This window comes from Paramormyrops kingsleyae, chromosome 24, assembly GCF_048594095.1.
Source record: "Paramormyrops kingsleyae isolate MSU_618 chromosome 24, PKINGS_0.4, whole genome shotgun sequence".
NCBI lineage: Eukaryota > Metazoa > Chordata > Actinopteri > Osteoglossiformes > Mormyridae > Paramormyrops > Paramormyrops kingsleyae.
This window is the reverse complement of record NC_132820.1, coordinates 1,104,643-1,119,031: the sequence shown is the minus strand read 5'-3', so window position 1 is coordinate 1,119,031 and position 14,389 is coordinate 1,104,643. Positions and strand designations below refer to the sequence as shown.

At 48.1% G+C, this 14,389-nt stretch overlaps 1 protein-coding gene across 1 annotated transcript; it reads right to left on the bottom strand.

Annotated features, from left to right (window-relative positions):
- Nucleotides 1-76: 76 nt before the first annotated feature.
- Nucleotides 77-13,545, bottom strand: LOC111860100 (calpain-1 catalytic subunit-like). The gene is made up of 21 exons (XM_072706318.1): nt 13,277-13,545; nt 11,223-11,292; nt 9,173-9,291; nt 7,913-8,046; nt 7,270-7,438; nt 6,234-6,317; nt 6,021-6,106; nt 5,859-5,933; nt 4,775-4,935; nt 4,527-4,687; nt 4,209-4,220; nt 3,637-3,848; nt 3,093-3,132; nt 2,920-2,985; nt 2,791-2,848; nt 2,503-2,567; nt 2,260-2,328; nt 1,989-2,067; nt 1,387-1,503; nt 1,092-1,150; nt 77-579 (listed from the first exon to the last, which is right to left on the bottom strand). The coding sequence occupies exons 1-21, from the start codon at nt 13,526-13,528 to the stop codon at nt 553-555; spliced, it is 2,115 nt and encodes a 704-aa protein (XP_072562419.1). The 5' UTR covers nt 13,529-13,545; the 3' UTR covers nt 77-552.
- Between the last annotated feature and the right edge of the window lie 844 nt (nt 13,546-14,389).

The following is a 14,389-nucleotide window of genomic DNA, read 5'->3' as shown; positions in this document are numbered from 1 at the left end:
CAAAGAGGACGGGACCAAAGTTCAAGTAATATTTTGTTAGGAACCAGGATGAGCAATGGAAACTATGGACTCAGTGTGGAGAAAAGCTAAAAATCTTTGGTTTATTTCCTATTATCCCTAACAAAAAAATGTAAACAAAGTACAGCTCATTGGATTAGGCCAACTTTGGTAGCAGAATATGGAACATAGTGATGTCCCATTCATGCAGGCGTTTACAGGACACATGATACATTATTAAGCATAAATGCCACGAGACAGCAGCAGTTTGCTCAGATGAAAGATGCCAATCAGTGGTCAGTTTGATTAGAGACGCCATTCTGGGTTCCAGTGGTTTTTTTCCCATAGCTAAAGAAGAAATGGCAGAGAACAGAGGTGTGGGCTGCGCTCTGTGAATTACAGGCTTTTTGGCACATGCACTAAAAGCTTGAAAACATGCTGGAAGAAGCACACAAGTGAAGCTATAAACGTCCAAGGACCTGGGCCACAGAGAACAATGAAATAGACACAGGCACTTTGTAATAAAACACTGCACAGCTGGCAGAGTCTGCAGCTTCAGGCAAACATGGTCAGCGAGATCCACTGCAAGAGAGACAGAAATAATGTTTCAGGCAACGTAACAACAGCGGATGCTCCACATGTGTATATATGCATCTGTGTTCACGACACGCGGTAGGAGTCAGGGTTATCATTAACGACAACTATAAGGAAACATTTTCATAAACAAATAAAATAAGTTACAAAAATAAAGTAAAAAAAAATATATGAGTACAAGCACAGCACATGCATCTTTAAAATAAAAACAACACTGAAAACTAAAACTAAACTGGATTCAAATGAAAATAATATAAAAATAATAAGTTTTTAAAAATCGAAACTAATACTGCTGGGAACTATGCAGGTATTCTGTGTATAAGTGACCAGCTCCAGAACCTGTAATTCTATACAATATTTATGCCACTGCATGTGATTCGATCTCTTATTGGTGCAGACAGTCTTTAAGGGCAGCTTCCCCTTCTGCTGCTTTTGATAATGAAAGTCAGTGAAGTTCAGTGCGAATAAAGGTAATTTCACTCATGAAATCGCTGACAAACCTGGAAGAAGTTGAGAGAAACGACTCCATCTGCGTCTGTGTCCATCATTCTGAAAGTTTCTGTAGGAAGCCACGGAACTTTGGTTACTCTCGCTTTATGGGTGAGTCACTTCCTGTTTCCCGGCGGTGGTGAGTCACTTCCTGTTTCCCAGCGGTGCCGCTGCCCACTACCCTGCTCTGTCCCAAAGCCATTATTCCACGTCTCCTCCCTCATCTCCCTCTCCGTCACCCTATCTGGTGCCAGTGCATCCATTTTACCATAGGCGATCTGGGTCTGCGGGCATTCAGACACTCACTGAACATGGTCTCCAGCCGGATAAGGCAGGTGATGAAGCCGTCGAAGTCCACGTTCAGGTCGGGCTTCGCATAGCGCAGGATGATCAGCTGGAACAGGTGGTTTGTGATCTTGAACCCTGACGTCCAGACATAAACAGACGTGTGAGGGCAGGAGGTAGGAAGGTGCTGAATTATTGGGGGTGGGGGTGGCACATTTATTTGAACTATTCTACAAAATTAAAAAACAGCCTGCGAGCCCTTAAGGCCGGTGTCTCATGGTGTCGGCTCACAATGTGTTTCCAGAGAAAAGGAAGAAGCCAATGTAACATCATTCCTCTAATCAGTGGCAGTAAGAATAACCAGCAGCTTGACAGATTTTACCAGCCCGACTCCCTGTCCTGATGATCCTTAATACCGGCATACAGGCTCCAGCCATCAACAAATCTCTTCATTTGTCTATAAAAAACCCTCAAGTGCCCCCCTACTTGAGCGAAAGATCTCCCTAGGGTTTGAGAATTTTAATATTGGTCTCAGAAATTCCCCGACAGCATCTCCTCCACGTTCATGGACCTGCTCTCCCTTTCCTGAATCTTCATGCTCTTGTGAGGATTTTAAGACGTACCTGCAGACTCCAGAGCCATCCGCATTTCGTACGAGCCCATGGTGCCTGATTTGTCCAGGTCGAACTTCCTGAACACAGTCTGTTGATTGAATGGAACAGGGAAAATGGAGAGCAGAACATGGATACTGGACAGACTGCAAACAAATACGGAACAGATTAAGGGGGAACCGGAACAGATTAAGGGGGAACCGGAGAACCGCGTGTGTAAAACGCATCAGGCACGTGTGACGGATGCCTATACGGAGAGCAGCATCATGTGGGGCCCTCTGACCAGGTATTTCTTGACCTTCTCCCACAGCACGTGAAACTCCATGAGCCCGAGTTTGCCGCTGCCGTCCGTCTGGGATTTGGGGTTAAGGGGAACAAACACAGAGCGGGCAGAGAGGAACAGAACCCAAAGCTGGGGCAGCAAGACGCAGGCTGGCGTTTAAGGAGAGTGAGGCGCTGGCGTTTAAGCAGAGTGAGGCGCTGGCGTTCGCACGAGGCTCTGGCGTTCGCACGAGGCTCAGGATACGTCCATGAGGTTCACCATGCTGCGACACGCCTCTTTTCCGAAACCGTCCGTTTTCAGATCTTTATCTGTTAAAGGAAAGCGTTGCATGACAGTGTTTCTCTTCTTTAAGACACCCGTTCCTGGATCACCCGTCTGCTCACAAGCAGTATTTTTTTTTTATTTTTTTTTTCTTTGAATCATTTTTCAGGAGGGAAATTAGAGGGAAAGAACATGCATTATCAAGTAAAATTTGACTGGCTGATTGACTTGTAATGTAGGACAATGAACTTCCTCAGAGAGCTGACTCACGCTTGCTGATGACTCTGTTAAGGATGGTCCTCAGCTCAGCTGTGCCTATCTGCATGTCCTGCAGGAGAAACGGGCTGTCAGAACGACGGTAGGTCTGTCTCCACCTCCCGCACCTGTCCCACCTCTCACCGGCCCAGCCAGCTGCTTAAAGAGGGACTTGAACCCAGCGTCTATCTGGCTCTCGTCCAGGGGGACCTTCAGTAAAGAGAGACAGATGTGTGATGGATGGTCTGATTGGATGTCCACGTGGGATTCACCGCTCGGTTAAAGGCGAGGTCCATGCTCACTCAGCTGTCCCTTACCTCATCGGGAAGATCTGCTGTGACTTCATCGTCCAGTTCCCTATCGCAAAGGAAAGCAGGCCAGCCGTTAGTTCTTTTTCACCGTAGGTGGACGGTTCAGTTCCAGAAAGTAAAAATCCAGACCAGGATTTTGTTTCAGCCAACCGGTTAAGTATAAAGAGTCACAGTCATAGAGTACTCAACTGGCTGGTTGAAATAAAATCTTGGTCTGGATTTGTACTTTCTGGACCTGAACTGTCCACCTCTGCTTTTCATACATTCAGGCTGGTCGAACAGATTGTCAGGCTTCAGCGTCTCCCTTTCTGATTTCTCTGCATTCCTCTTTTCTTTGAAGTTAGTTTATTTTTGTCTTTCGCTCTGGAGCAAATCATCATCATCATCCTACATCTTCTATTTAACATTCTGTCCCAGCACTTCTTTGCCCTTTACCTCCATCTTCTCCCGACCCCTGCATCTTCCATCCTTCCATCCACCCCTTTATTTTCATTCTCCTCACTCCCACACACACACACACACAATCTCCTCTATCCTGGCTCTGACTCACTCCGAGTCGGCCGGCTTCTCTGAGAAGACCCTGAGCACGAAGTCGCCCTCCTTTTGAGGCTCGAAGGTGGAGGGAACGACAATGTACTCGCCGGCTGGCAGGCAGAAGCGCGAGCTCACTTCCCGCAGGTTGATGAAGAGCTCGGAGCGGGCGCTTGAGCCGTGCGTCAGAAAGAAGTCCCGCTTCAGGTGCACTCCGGCCTTTCCCATGTACTGAGAATGAAATCAGCACAGCCTCCGTAAAACCTGTATGGCAGGAACTTGCACAAGCGTCTGTATGTTGGTGCTTTTCCAGCAGACTATCAGGTTCCAAATTACTTTTTGAGTAAATACTCCAGTTATTATCTTAAAAACATGGGAACCTGTGACCAAATGGTCAGGAGGTTGGTGACCAGGATCTGCTCTTTTGGGCGTTCAGGAAATCAGGATTTTTTTTTAGCCATAATTATGCCTTAACAATCTTTCACCTGAGCTCAACTGATCAACCGCACCTCTGACCCCATGAATAACATTACAGCATGGGAATATGAACAGTGGTGTTCTTCGGTGTCAGAAGAACAGAAATGTACATACTTCATCTGGAACCTGGGGAGAATGAGAGTGAAGAAGAGGGAGAGGAGAACAGGAAACAGATCAGTTACTTTCTTCAGTCTCCGTATGCCTTGCTTTTAATAATCTGAGCACAGTCCACACCCAGCTTCATCACCGTGCCACCACCCTAGGTGTTTATAATAATACTCTCCATAATACTCACTTTCACTACATCTCCCACTGCACTCACTACAACTCTACATCTGCCACTGTGCTCACTACATCTCCCACTGCACTCACTACATCTCCCATTACAGTATCATAGGTGTCCAGCTATGGACAGTAGATCGTCCTGCTTGCCTCGTAGATGGCAAATCCGATAGTCTCCATGTCTTTGCCCTCTCGGCGCAGTCGGCGCCGGTCCTTCTGCATGAGCGCGACTACGAAGCTGCAGCCGGGCTGACCGTCCGAGTCGGGATGCTGCAGCGCCACCTTGAACTGCGGATTGAGCCAAAACGTCGCTGAAAAGCAGGTGAGTGATACAGGAAGTCATACGAGATTTTATGAATGGAACATCAGGCCGGAGCGCTCTGCTGCCCCCTACCTACCGGGGTAGTTCCTGCAGCCCCCGGCAGTGCTGCCCCTCCGCCACTCGCCCCCGTGCAGCACCGTGCTCCACTTCTTTGCACGTGCGGCTTCTAGGGCATCAGCCGTCAAGTTGCAGATCTCCAGGCGGCTGAACTCGCGCATGAAGTCTGAGAAGGACATCCTGATATGGACGACAAGAAGGACAGAGAGAGAGAGGCCCGAAGGTACAAACTGAGGATGAGGATTTACAATGATGACACGGCTACACTCACACTGTGCTCTCGATATTAGTACATCACTTGGTTGTGCACTTGTACACATACACACTCACACACACAGTTCCCGACTGATATATCTCAATAACTTTCTATCTCAGGTCTTCAGGAATTTCTTGTGATTGAGACAGGGTTTGCTGCTTCCTAAGACCCCGCGCCCCTCTCCGCTTTGCTGGAATGGCTGTATTTGAGTTCTGTGTAGATTCAGGACTGGCAGCAATCAAGCTTAGACGTGTGTAGTTCAGTTTAATCCGTTGCCATTTAGATTTGGTTCATTCGTTGACTGTGTGACTAAGGGGGTACTTACTTTGTCACACTGGTGATTTTACTCAGTCTACTCAGGTTGTCTTTTGTATTATTCTAAATTTGTTTGGAGCAGAAATTATTAAGTGTTATGAATAAGAAAAAATTAAGGAAATCGGAATGGGGGGCAAGGACTTTGTCACAACACTATATATACAGATATACACACAGACACACACTTTATTAGTATTACCAGGTATAAAGACACAAACACCACACAAAGCCTGCCTTTCACCTTTATGAAAGAACACAGTGGGTTAGGACTCTGTGCCAGTGATTGGAAAGTCACTGGTTCGAATCCAGGGGCCAGTAGACTGATGCTGCCTTTGGACCCCTGACCAAGGCCCTTAACCCCCAGCTGTAGGGACCCTGTATGCTGGCTGACCCTGTACTGTGACCCCCCCCCCCCCCAACCTCGCTGTCATATGTGTACCATAGAGAGCAAGTTCGGACAGGCGAAAAGACAATTTCCCGAAGGAGATGAATAAAGTCTCTCTATTCTATACCAGTTAGAAATAAAACTCACCAGAACTCTCCGTCCTCACTGCGGTTGTGCAGTCGAGATCTGACAGATGGGTCGATCCCGCTCCATTCCCTAGAACTGCAGAGGGCCGGGCTCAGTTGGACCAAGCGCAGGTTTCCCTGGACATTAGCACACCTTCCCAGATGGAAACTCCCAGCCACTCACTTGTCACTCCAGGGCCCGGTCCACTCCACCTCCCCCCAGGGGTTTCGGATCCGAATCAGTTTGGTCGGAGTGCCTTTATACGCCACCTGACAGACAGACAGAGACACAGACAGACAGACAGACAGAGACACAGACAGACAGAGAGACAGAGACACAGACAGGTCATGTGGGTCAAAGTACAGTGTGGACAGCTGACCAGCTACCACAGCTCACCTCGTCCACCCCGGTTATGGAGTAGGCGTGTCCTTTCACCAGCTTCTTAAACGTCACGGCTTCCATGTCAAACCGGCTCGTGATCTGAGAATTCAGAGCGGCAGAAATAAGGGCAGGGTCAGAAAGATAGAGCTGAAAAAATACATAAAACAACAAAGTAAAACAAAGGAGGTATAGTCAATATAACTCAGCCTTTTCTGTCCAGAAATGCACCTCTACGTCATAACATAAGAATCGGTGACGTCAGTGGTTAAAACTGGAGCTATTTGTCTTGTAACGACTTCAAACCCAAGTAAATAAAGTCACCAGTAGAGGGCAGCAGATATCTTCTGTCTGAAAGTAAACGTGGCTCTGCTCACTGTTAGTAGTACAGGGTTTGAAAACACACCATCAGACAGATCAGAAGGAGCCATGTTTTCACAGAGACACCACAAACTGTATTGGGTTTTCTGGTAAAATGGGGAATCCAGCTCTACACACATGTTTTTACAGGGATACTGAATTAGCAGCATAGATCAGCACCTGCATTGTACTGGCATGTGATCCTCTGGATTAAACAGCTGTATTAACGTGTCAGAAACATATTATGTTAGTGTAATTTACATACAAAATGTGACCATTCTCTTTTGCCGTGCACGTCACCCCTTATAATCCTTATGAATTATCCTTATTGAAAGGGAAATGAAGCCTCATGAACCATTTGCTGTATTTTCTGGCTCCACTAGATGGTGCTCTCTTCATATAAAAGCTCCCCAAAGCAAACCAAGAGAACCATCTTGTGAGGTCAAACAAAATACAGCAAATGCTTCATGAAGCTTTGTCCGTTACTATCCTATATTAATCCCTTCATTGATTTTTAGATGCCTTCTCGACTGAAAGCTGACTTGTAATGAAAAGTCTATACTGTTAACAGGGGTGTGGACTTTTCCAAGGGGACTTAGGCAGCGAAAATGTTAATAATACATTCAAAGTGTAAATGAAATGGCCGTATTGGACGCTGGCTGCTTTGAGGTAACTAAATGGGGTCAGTACTGACATCTATGGAGCATCCGAGCAAGGAGCCCCTCTCCACGGCGCGGCCGATGATGCCGTAGAGGTCCGCCGGGGGCTTCTTCAGCTCGAACATCTCCGTGACGCCGCCAGTGAAATCCTCAAAGGCCTCCGATGTGCTCCCCCCCGACAGAGCCTCATAGCAGCCGTTCAGCCTGCCGGACACAAGCACAGCTACCCTGCTTAGCACAGGAACATATCACGAGGGAACTGAAAAACAGAAATAGCCAAAAAAATCAGGAAAACGACTCCCTGGCTCCTTGGAAAGTAGCTGTACTGTAAACCCGGCCTACAAATTAGACTTCTACGCAGTTTACAAAGGTCATGAGTGAACTGGTGAACAGTCGTGGACAAGTTATCCATCTCATAAGCGACTCCAGACCCTATTTCCTGTCTCAGCCTCCCTGAAAAAGTGGCGTCCCAATCCAACTGGGGACTGAGACCCCCTAATGGTCAAATTCTAGAATTTCGCAGATAAAATGTAAATCACATTTATTTACATTGATTTATTTAGCCGAAGATTTTATCCAAATGAAAGAAAAACGATACAGATAGTGCATTAAAAGCATCGAAAAAAAATATTATTTTCTACCGTTAAACGTTAAATGCTGGTTTCTCTGCTCTCTTACTTGGCGTACGCTTTCTCCAGGAGAGCGCTCCAGAACTCGCCGCCCTCCGCCGAGTGCACGAACAGCAGCTTCCCGTCCTTCACCGGCAGCCGGTCGTCAATCACCACGTCGAGCCACTCGCCGAACTGCCAGATCTGCGGAGAACGCAGACAGCGGTGAGTCCAGCGGCCACCAGAGGGCAGCGTTTACACTGAAAGTCGCTCACAGCAGCAATAAATGCTAAATGCTAAGCATGCGTCAGTTTACATTCTTCCAGTAAGAGTGCAGCTCCTTCACTGAGAGAGCACAGAAAATGAAAGGGCTCTTTCTCTTTTTCCAATTTTTAAATACTCAACTTGCATAAAAGAGACTATAAAGCATGACATTTAAAATATGTGTGTGTTCGATCTATGGGAAAAAATAAGAATATGACCGAAACAGTGTGAATAATTTTTTTTCTGCAATATACATCTTAAGAAAAGCGTTTTAGAGGACAGTCGGGCACAGAGCTTCACACACAAAATTAATACATTCCTGTCACTGTTAGGACAAAGGTTTTAATTCCCATTCCTCCGGCCGCTGTGAGTGTCGGGGAAAATCTGCGGTGGGGGGGGGCACGCTCCGGTCACATTTAACGACGGCTGAAAGGTCACCCCCCCCGCCGCCGCCCATCCAGGGTCTGCAGATTCGTGTCTCGTGCCGAAAACAATCATGCTTTTATTTATTAATCTAATATAGACGTTGAGCTTCCGGGACCTCGCCCGTCCTTCGCACGTGTGACAGGGAGCTGCGCTCCATTAGTCTGGGGGTGGGGCTGCCGCATTAAGCTCTGCTGGAGCCCCCGTACAGGAATGTCGCACTCGGGTGGGGCTCTGCGCCCAGGCCAAATGCAGCCTTATTTATAAATACTATCAGTAAATATAGTGTGGCGTGTTCAGTGCATGCAAACACAGCAGCAGTGTTCAGTTATATGCGCTCAGGACAGAAAGGGTGGACATTACCGTTATACGACTATCACAGCGGCTGCGGGCTGGGAGTCGGAATTAAAAGAGAGTGTAGGAAAATGCATTTTATCACTGCAGCGTAAGGTTACAGTAATCCGGTTCCCCCCATCTCCCCTGGGGAATACTTTGATGATTTTCCAGAGCAGATTTATTTTAGTCAAATTAAACATTAAGCAATAAATTTCAATCTGTAATCATTAAATGCGGGGTTACTAAAGGTTAAGTGTGATGATGAAGCTGACAGAGTTCAGCGCTGCAGCCGCTGAGCGGCCGGTACCTGGAAGTGGAACATTCCGGCATATTCCTGGCTGAAGCTCTGTCCGTGAGGCACCACTCGCCGCAGCAGGTTGTCATTCAGCGTCAGGCTGGCGATGGCTGCCAGGAGCCAGCAGTCACCTGCCACACAGCATAGCAGTGATTAGCGGGGCCCCCACACTGCTGGGGAGGGGGGTGAGGTGCCCGATGGCCACCAAGGGCCCGCAGTCGCCTGCCACACAGCATAGCAGTGATTAGCGGGGCCCCCACACTGCTGGGGAGGGGGGTGTGGTGCCCGATGGCCACCAAGGGCCCGCAGTCGCCTGCCGCGCAGCATAGCAATGATTAGCGGGGCCCCCACACTGCTGGGGAGGGGGGTGAGGTGCCCGATGGCCACCAAGGGCCCGCAGTCGCCTGCCACACAGCATAGCAGTGATTAGCGGGGCCCCCACACTGCTGGGGAGGGGGGTGAGGTGCCCGATGGCCGCCAGGAGCCAGCAGTCACCTGCCACACAGCATAGCAGTGATTAGCGGGGCCCCCACACTGCTGTGGAGGGGGGTGAGGTGCCCGATGGCCGCCAGGAGCCAGCAGTCGCCTGCCACACAGCATAGCAGTGATTAGCGGGGCCCCCACACTGCTGGGGAGGGGGGTGAGGTGCCCGATGGCCGCCAGGAGTGTACTGTATTAAAATGCTTTTTCGCCTTGCGATATTTTCGCCTCATAATATGTTTATCGGAACGTGACCCCATCGTAACCCGGCGAGCGTCTGTACATGAGAAGGCCCTTGACTTTCTGTAACTGCTACGGGTGCAGGTTTGGCTGATGGTCTGAAGTCCTTTATTACTTGAGTAGTTTAATAGTTTAACACAGCTGACTCGGATCGGCAGCGCATGAGTGACTCAAATCCAAGGTTTACTTTCCAGCTGGGGGGGCTGGAGCCTCCCAGGCAGCTCAGCGCAAAGGGGGGGGGGACCTGGATGGGATGCCATCTCATTGAAGGGACACACATCCATGCACTCTGCATATTTCACAGAGACTGATTTTCATTAACTGCAACCTGTCACACAGGCAGGGCTCAACATCACGGCCAGTTCTGGTCAAAGTGCAATTTTTACCATAGACATGATTTTGAAAATGTAGTCTATGTAGTTTTTTTTTTTACCCTCCATCAAAACATTTTCAAAGAGACGCATGAGCAGGTTGATGATCCTTGCAGACAGGGAGGTCATGCAAACTCCACAGGTGTAGAAAGGGAAGAGGGACTCGAACCCCTGACCCAGGAGGTGTGAGCCACCGAACTGCCCTAATGCTTAGCATGGTCACAGTCAAAGACGACGCAGCAGGGATGTGAACGGCAGTGCAAAGAGGGTGTCTGACACTGTACAGATACCCAAGGAGGTGTTACGCTACCTAAAACAGCCCCGGGAGAAGATATTTCATTTATTCCTCATCCAGTACTGTTATTCAAAGGATCATTAAATTACAGTCATACAGGAGGATGTTTTACTGGAACAACTCAGGTTACGTCCCCGAAGGGTGTTCAAATCCCTCTCGGGACTGGAACCTGAAACCTACCCACCATATCTCCCTTTGAAGGTGCTTCACGTTGATAATGTCAGCAAGTTCACTGGTGGATTCAGAACTCTGCAGTGATGCTACAAATCACTGCATATGCACGATCACTGTATAACAGCTTCATGAGTCAAAGCTTAGCATCATGCACCGGGTTTGCGATTCTTGTGCCAGACACCAATTCTGTTTTACATTCATTTATTTAGCTTTTATCGAAAGTGAAGTGCTGTTGGGAAAGCAGGGCCAGACCGTCCCTGAGGCAGCTGGGGTTAAGGGCCTCATTCAGGGGCCCAACAGCCCTGGGATTTGAACCAACCACCTTCTGATCACATCGGCAGAGGTCTGACCTGCTGAGCCACATACCACCGCCGCACAATATTACGATATTCTGACAGTAACACGTTAAATTCTAGGCTGATATCTGCTACATGGCAGTTTTTACCGTGGTAACCGGCACCACAGCAGGTAAAATGCAGGTAAAGATGGCGGCTGGACTCACCCAGGGCTCCCTGGCAGACGTCGGTTCGAGTGGCTCCGTCTATAATGAACTGCGGGTTGTGGCAGATCTCCTGCCAAACAGACATGGTGAGGTCAGAGAGGCATGCATGCCCCCCCTCCCCCCCCGACATAACAGATCCCCCCCTGCCTGCTGCCAGCAGAGTGAGCTAGTCACTGGCTTTCTGAGGGACTAGAACCTGACCGACAGAACTATTGTCCGGCTGTTTGAAAAGGGTTTTATTTACAGGAATGTGAGGTGAAGGCCAGTGATGCACCGATGTGGAAATTTTGAGCACCACTGATGTAGGCAGTGAAACTTGCCGTGCTCATCGGCGTATTTTAGCGGAATGACGTTACATCATTTTTCATTCTGCGGAAAACGAGAGATCGATCTACAGGCCAGATTTAATAACCAATTGTAAGCATATCGCGGTCTGGTATTTTGAATGAAGCTATGAAATCCCTCGTCCTCTGTTACTGGAAATGGCTGTTCCTGCAATGTAGCCGTCGCCATTATTTCGGTAATGTCTTCAGCTCTGGTGGTGCGGACTGTAAATCCTGATGAAGTTTACACATTGGCCGGCAATATCGGCTAAGACTGACAAATCGGACTGATGCCGATATCTTAATTTAGTGAATACCGGGCGAATCTGATGTCACCCGATATATCGTGCATCTCTAGTTAATACTAGAATCTTTTATCCTATTTGTGACATAATGTCTCTTCATTTGTAGCTCCAATCTGATGCCTTGTATCCTACTTTGTAATACGTATGAAATCTTTTTGTCTGCTCCAGCTGGCTTTTAAGCTGGTTGAGAAAATGCCCACTGGGACATCCAGATGTACTGGTCTTGTAGGGAAGTGATACACAGTGGTATCATCTTACAGCAGCTATTTTCTGTGCAGAGCAAAATCTGAGCTTCACCATGTCAGTAGGGTCATTTTTTGGAGGGACGCGTCTCTCTGCATGCCGTGCTGGAAGTAGCAGCTGTATTTGTGATTGTCATGGGGTCTGAACTCAAAGGTTTACCTGTTTCTTTGATCTTCCATTTTAAGGATCACGCAAGCCGGTCAGATTTTTGCGTGAATGCGGAGTAACGTAAAGCACAGAAGAGCAAATTTCCAAAACACCCTCAATCTACGGGATACTTTTTCAAGAAGTTGTGGAAATTTAACAAGAGTTCTTTGTTGGATTACATGAGGTCTTTGGCGGTCACATCTCACACACAACAACAAACAGACTGAGTTACTTTGGGATCCCCGCACTGTAACATATGATGAGGAAGCCTGACTTTAGGTCACTGGCGGTCTCACCTCACACACAACAACAAACGGACTGAGTGAGTTTGGAATCCCCGCACTGTAACATATGATGAGGAATCCTGACTTTAGGTCACTGGCGGTCTCATCTCACACACAACAACAAACGGACTGAGTGAGTTTGGGATCCCCGCACTGTAACATATGATGAGGAAGCCTGGCTTTAGGTCACTGGCGGTCTCATCTCACACACAACAACAAACGGACTGAGTGAGTTTGGGATCCCCGCACTGTAACATATGATGAGGAATCCTGACTTTAGGTCTCTGGCGGTCTCATCTCACACCCACAACAAACAGACTGAGTTAGTTTGGGATCCCCGCACTGTAACATATGATGAGGAAGCCTGGCTTTAGGTCACTGGCGGTCTCATCTCACACACAACAACAAACGGACTGAGTGAGTTTGGGATCCCCGCACTGTAACATATGATGAGGAAGCCTGACTTTAGGTCACTGGCGGTCTCATCTCACACACAACAACAAAGGGCCTGAGTGAGTTTGGGATCCCCGCACTGTAACATATGATGAGGAAGCCTGACTTTAGGTCACTGGCGGTCACATCTCACACACAACAACAAACGGACTGAGTGAGTTTGGGATCCCCGCACTGTAACATATGATGAGGAAGCCTGACTTTAGGTCACTGGCAGTCTCATCTCGCACACAACAAACGGAAAAGTTGTTCATCAATTCGGCCTTGTGAGGGAGATTGGGCCACCGTGTCCCTCTCACCGTGGGACGCATCCAGCGGATCCCCTGCGTCTTGGAGGACTGCGGCCCGAGCTCCTTGAAGCCCAGCGAGGAGGGTTGGGCGGGAAAGGCGTCGTCGACGTACAGGCAGCGTCTCTGCAGGCAGCTTGCTCGCAGGGACTCAAAGTCCTGGCCTAGGAATTTGAGGGCCTTGTCATTTTGCCCAAACCCTTCATCGCGGTCCCACTGGCTCCTCAACCTGGCCGCCACACCAGAGGCGAACACCCGCTCCATGCTTCCCTTTGCTAGTGCGTCGGCCAATCAGAAGGGACGTGTCCGGGAACGTATCAGCCCAGAGCTAAGCTGCATCCAATGGACCGGGGTTCCTGCAGTTGATGACAAGTGAAGTTAAGTTTTTTTTGTATAGCAATTTCTTAAGGCTGATCTTTACTTCACGCGAAAGTGGACCAGCCGCGGTTTTTACTTCTAAGCGACAGGGCACTTTGACACCAGGCCTGGGGTGGCGCTGTAGAGCAAAGCCACTCTGAAAAGTCACGTTTATGAAGCGCGGATTAGACAAGAAAGAATAAGAATTTTGCCAAAACTAATCATGCATATATACTTACAATACGCAAGGCAGGGTTATTATCGTTAATGGACACACTTCCATAAACTGAAATGTTACAACTAAATTAGAGCCATAAATATTGGTTCTGAAACCAAACGAAATAAAAACAAATACTTCCCATTACCGTTTTTATACCATTTAGCCGGAGTAACGGGTTTACCCCTGGCAGCACAGCGCGGGGGGGGGAACTCTAGATGGGACGCCAGTCATCGGACACACCCTCTTAATAACAATAATAATAATTATAATTCTTTCGGTATCACATGTATTACTCTCCACAAATGGCCAGCACTCCCTAGTTTCAGTGGCAGGAGGCTTCGTGAGCCCGAATTAAACTTCAGTCTTATTCGACTTTCAGCCCATTTTAATCAGCACAGAAAAACACGAACATTCAGCTGAATTTCCAGAAAATCAGTGTTAGACAAACCACCTCGCATATAGGCCTGGACGATTAAATCGATTTTTTAAAAACGCAATATTCACGGTAATTTATCCTCTCTTTGTTAAATTACAAACACATAGGCTTC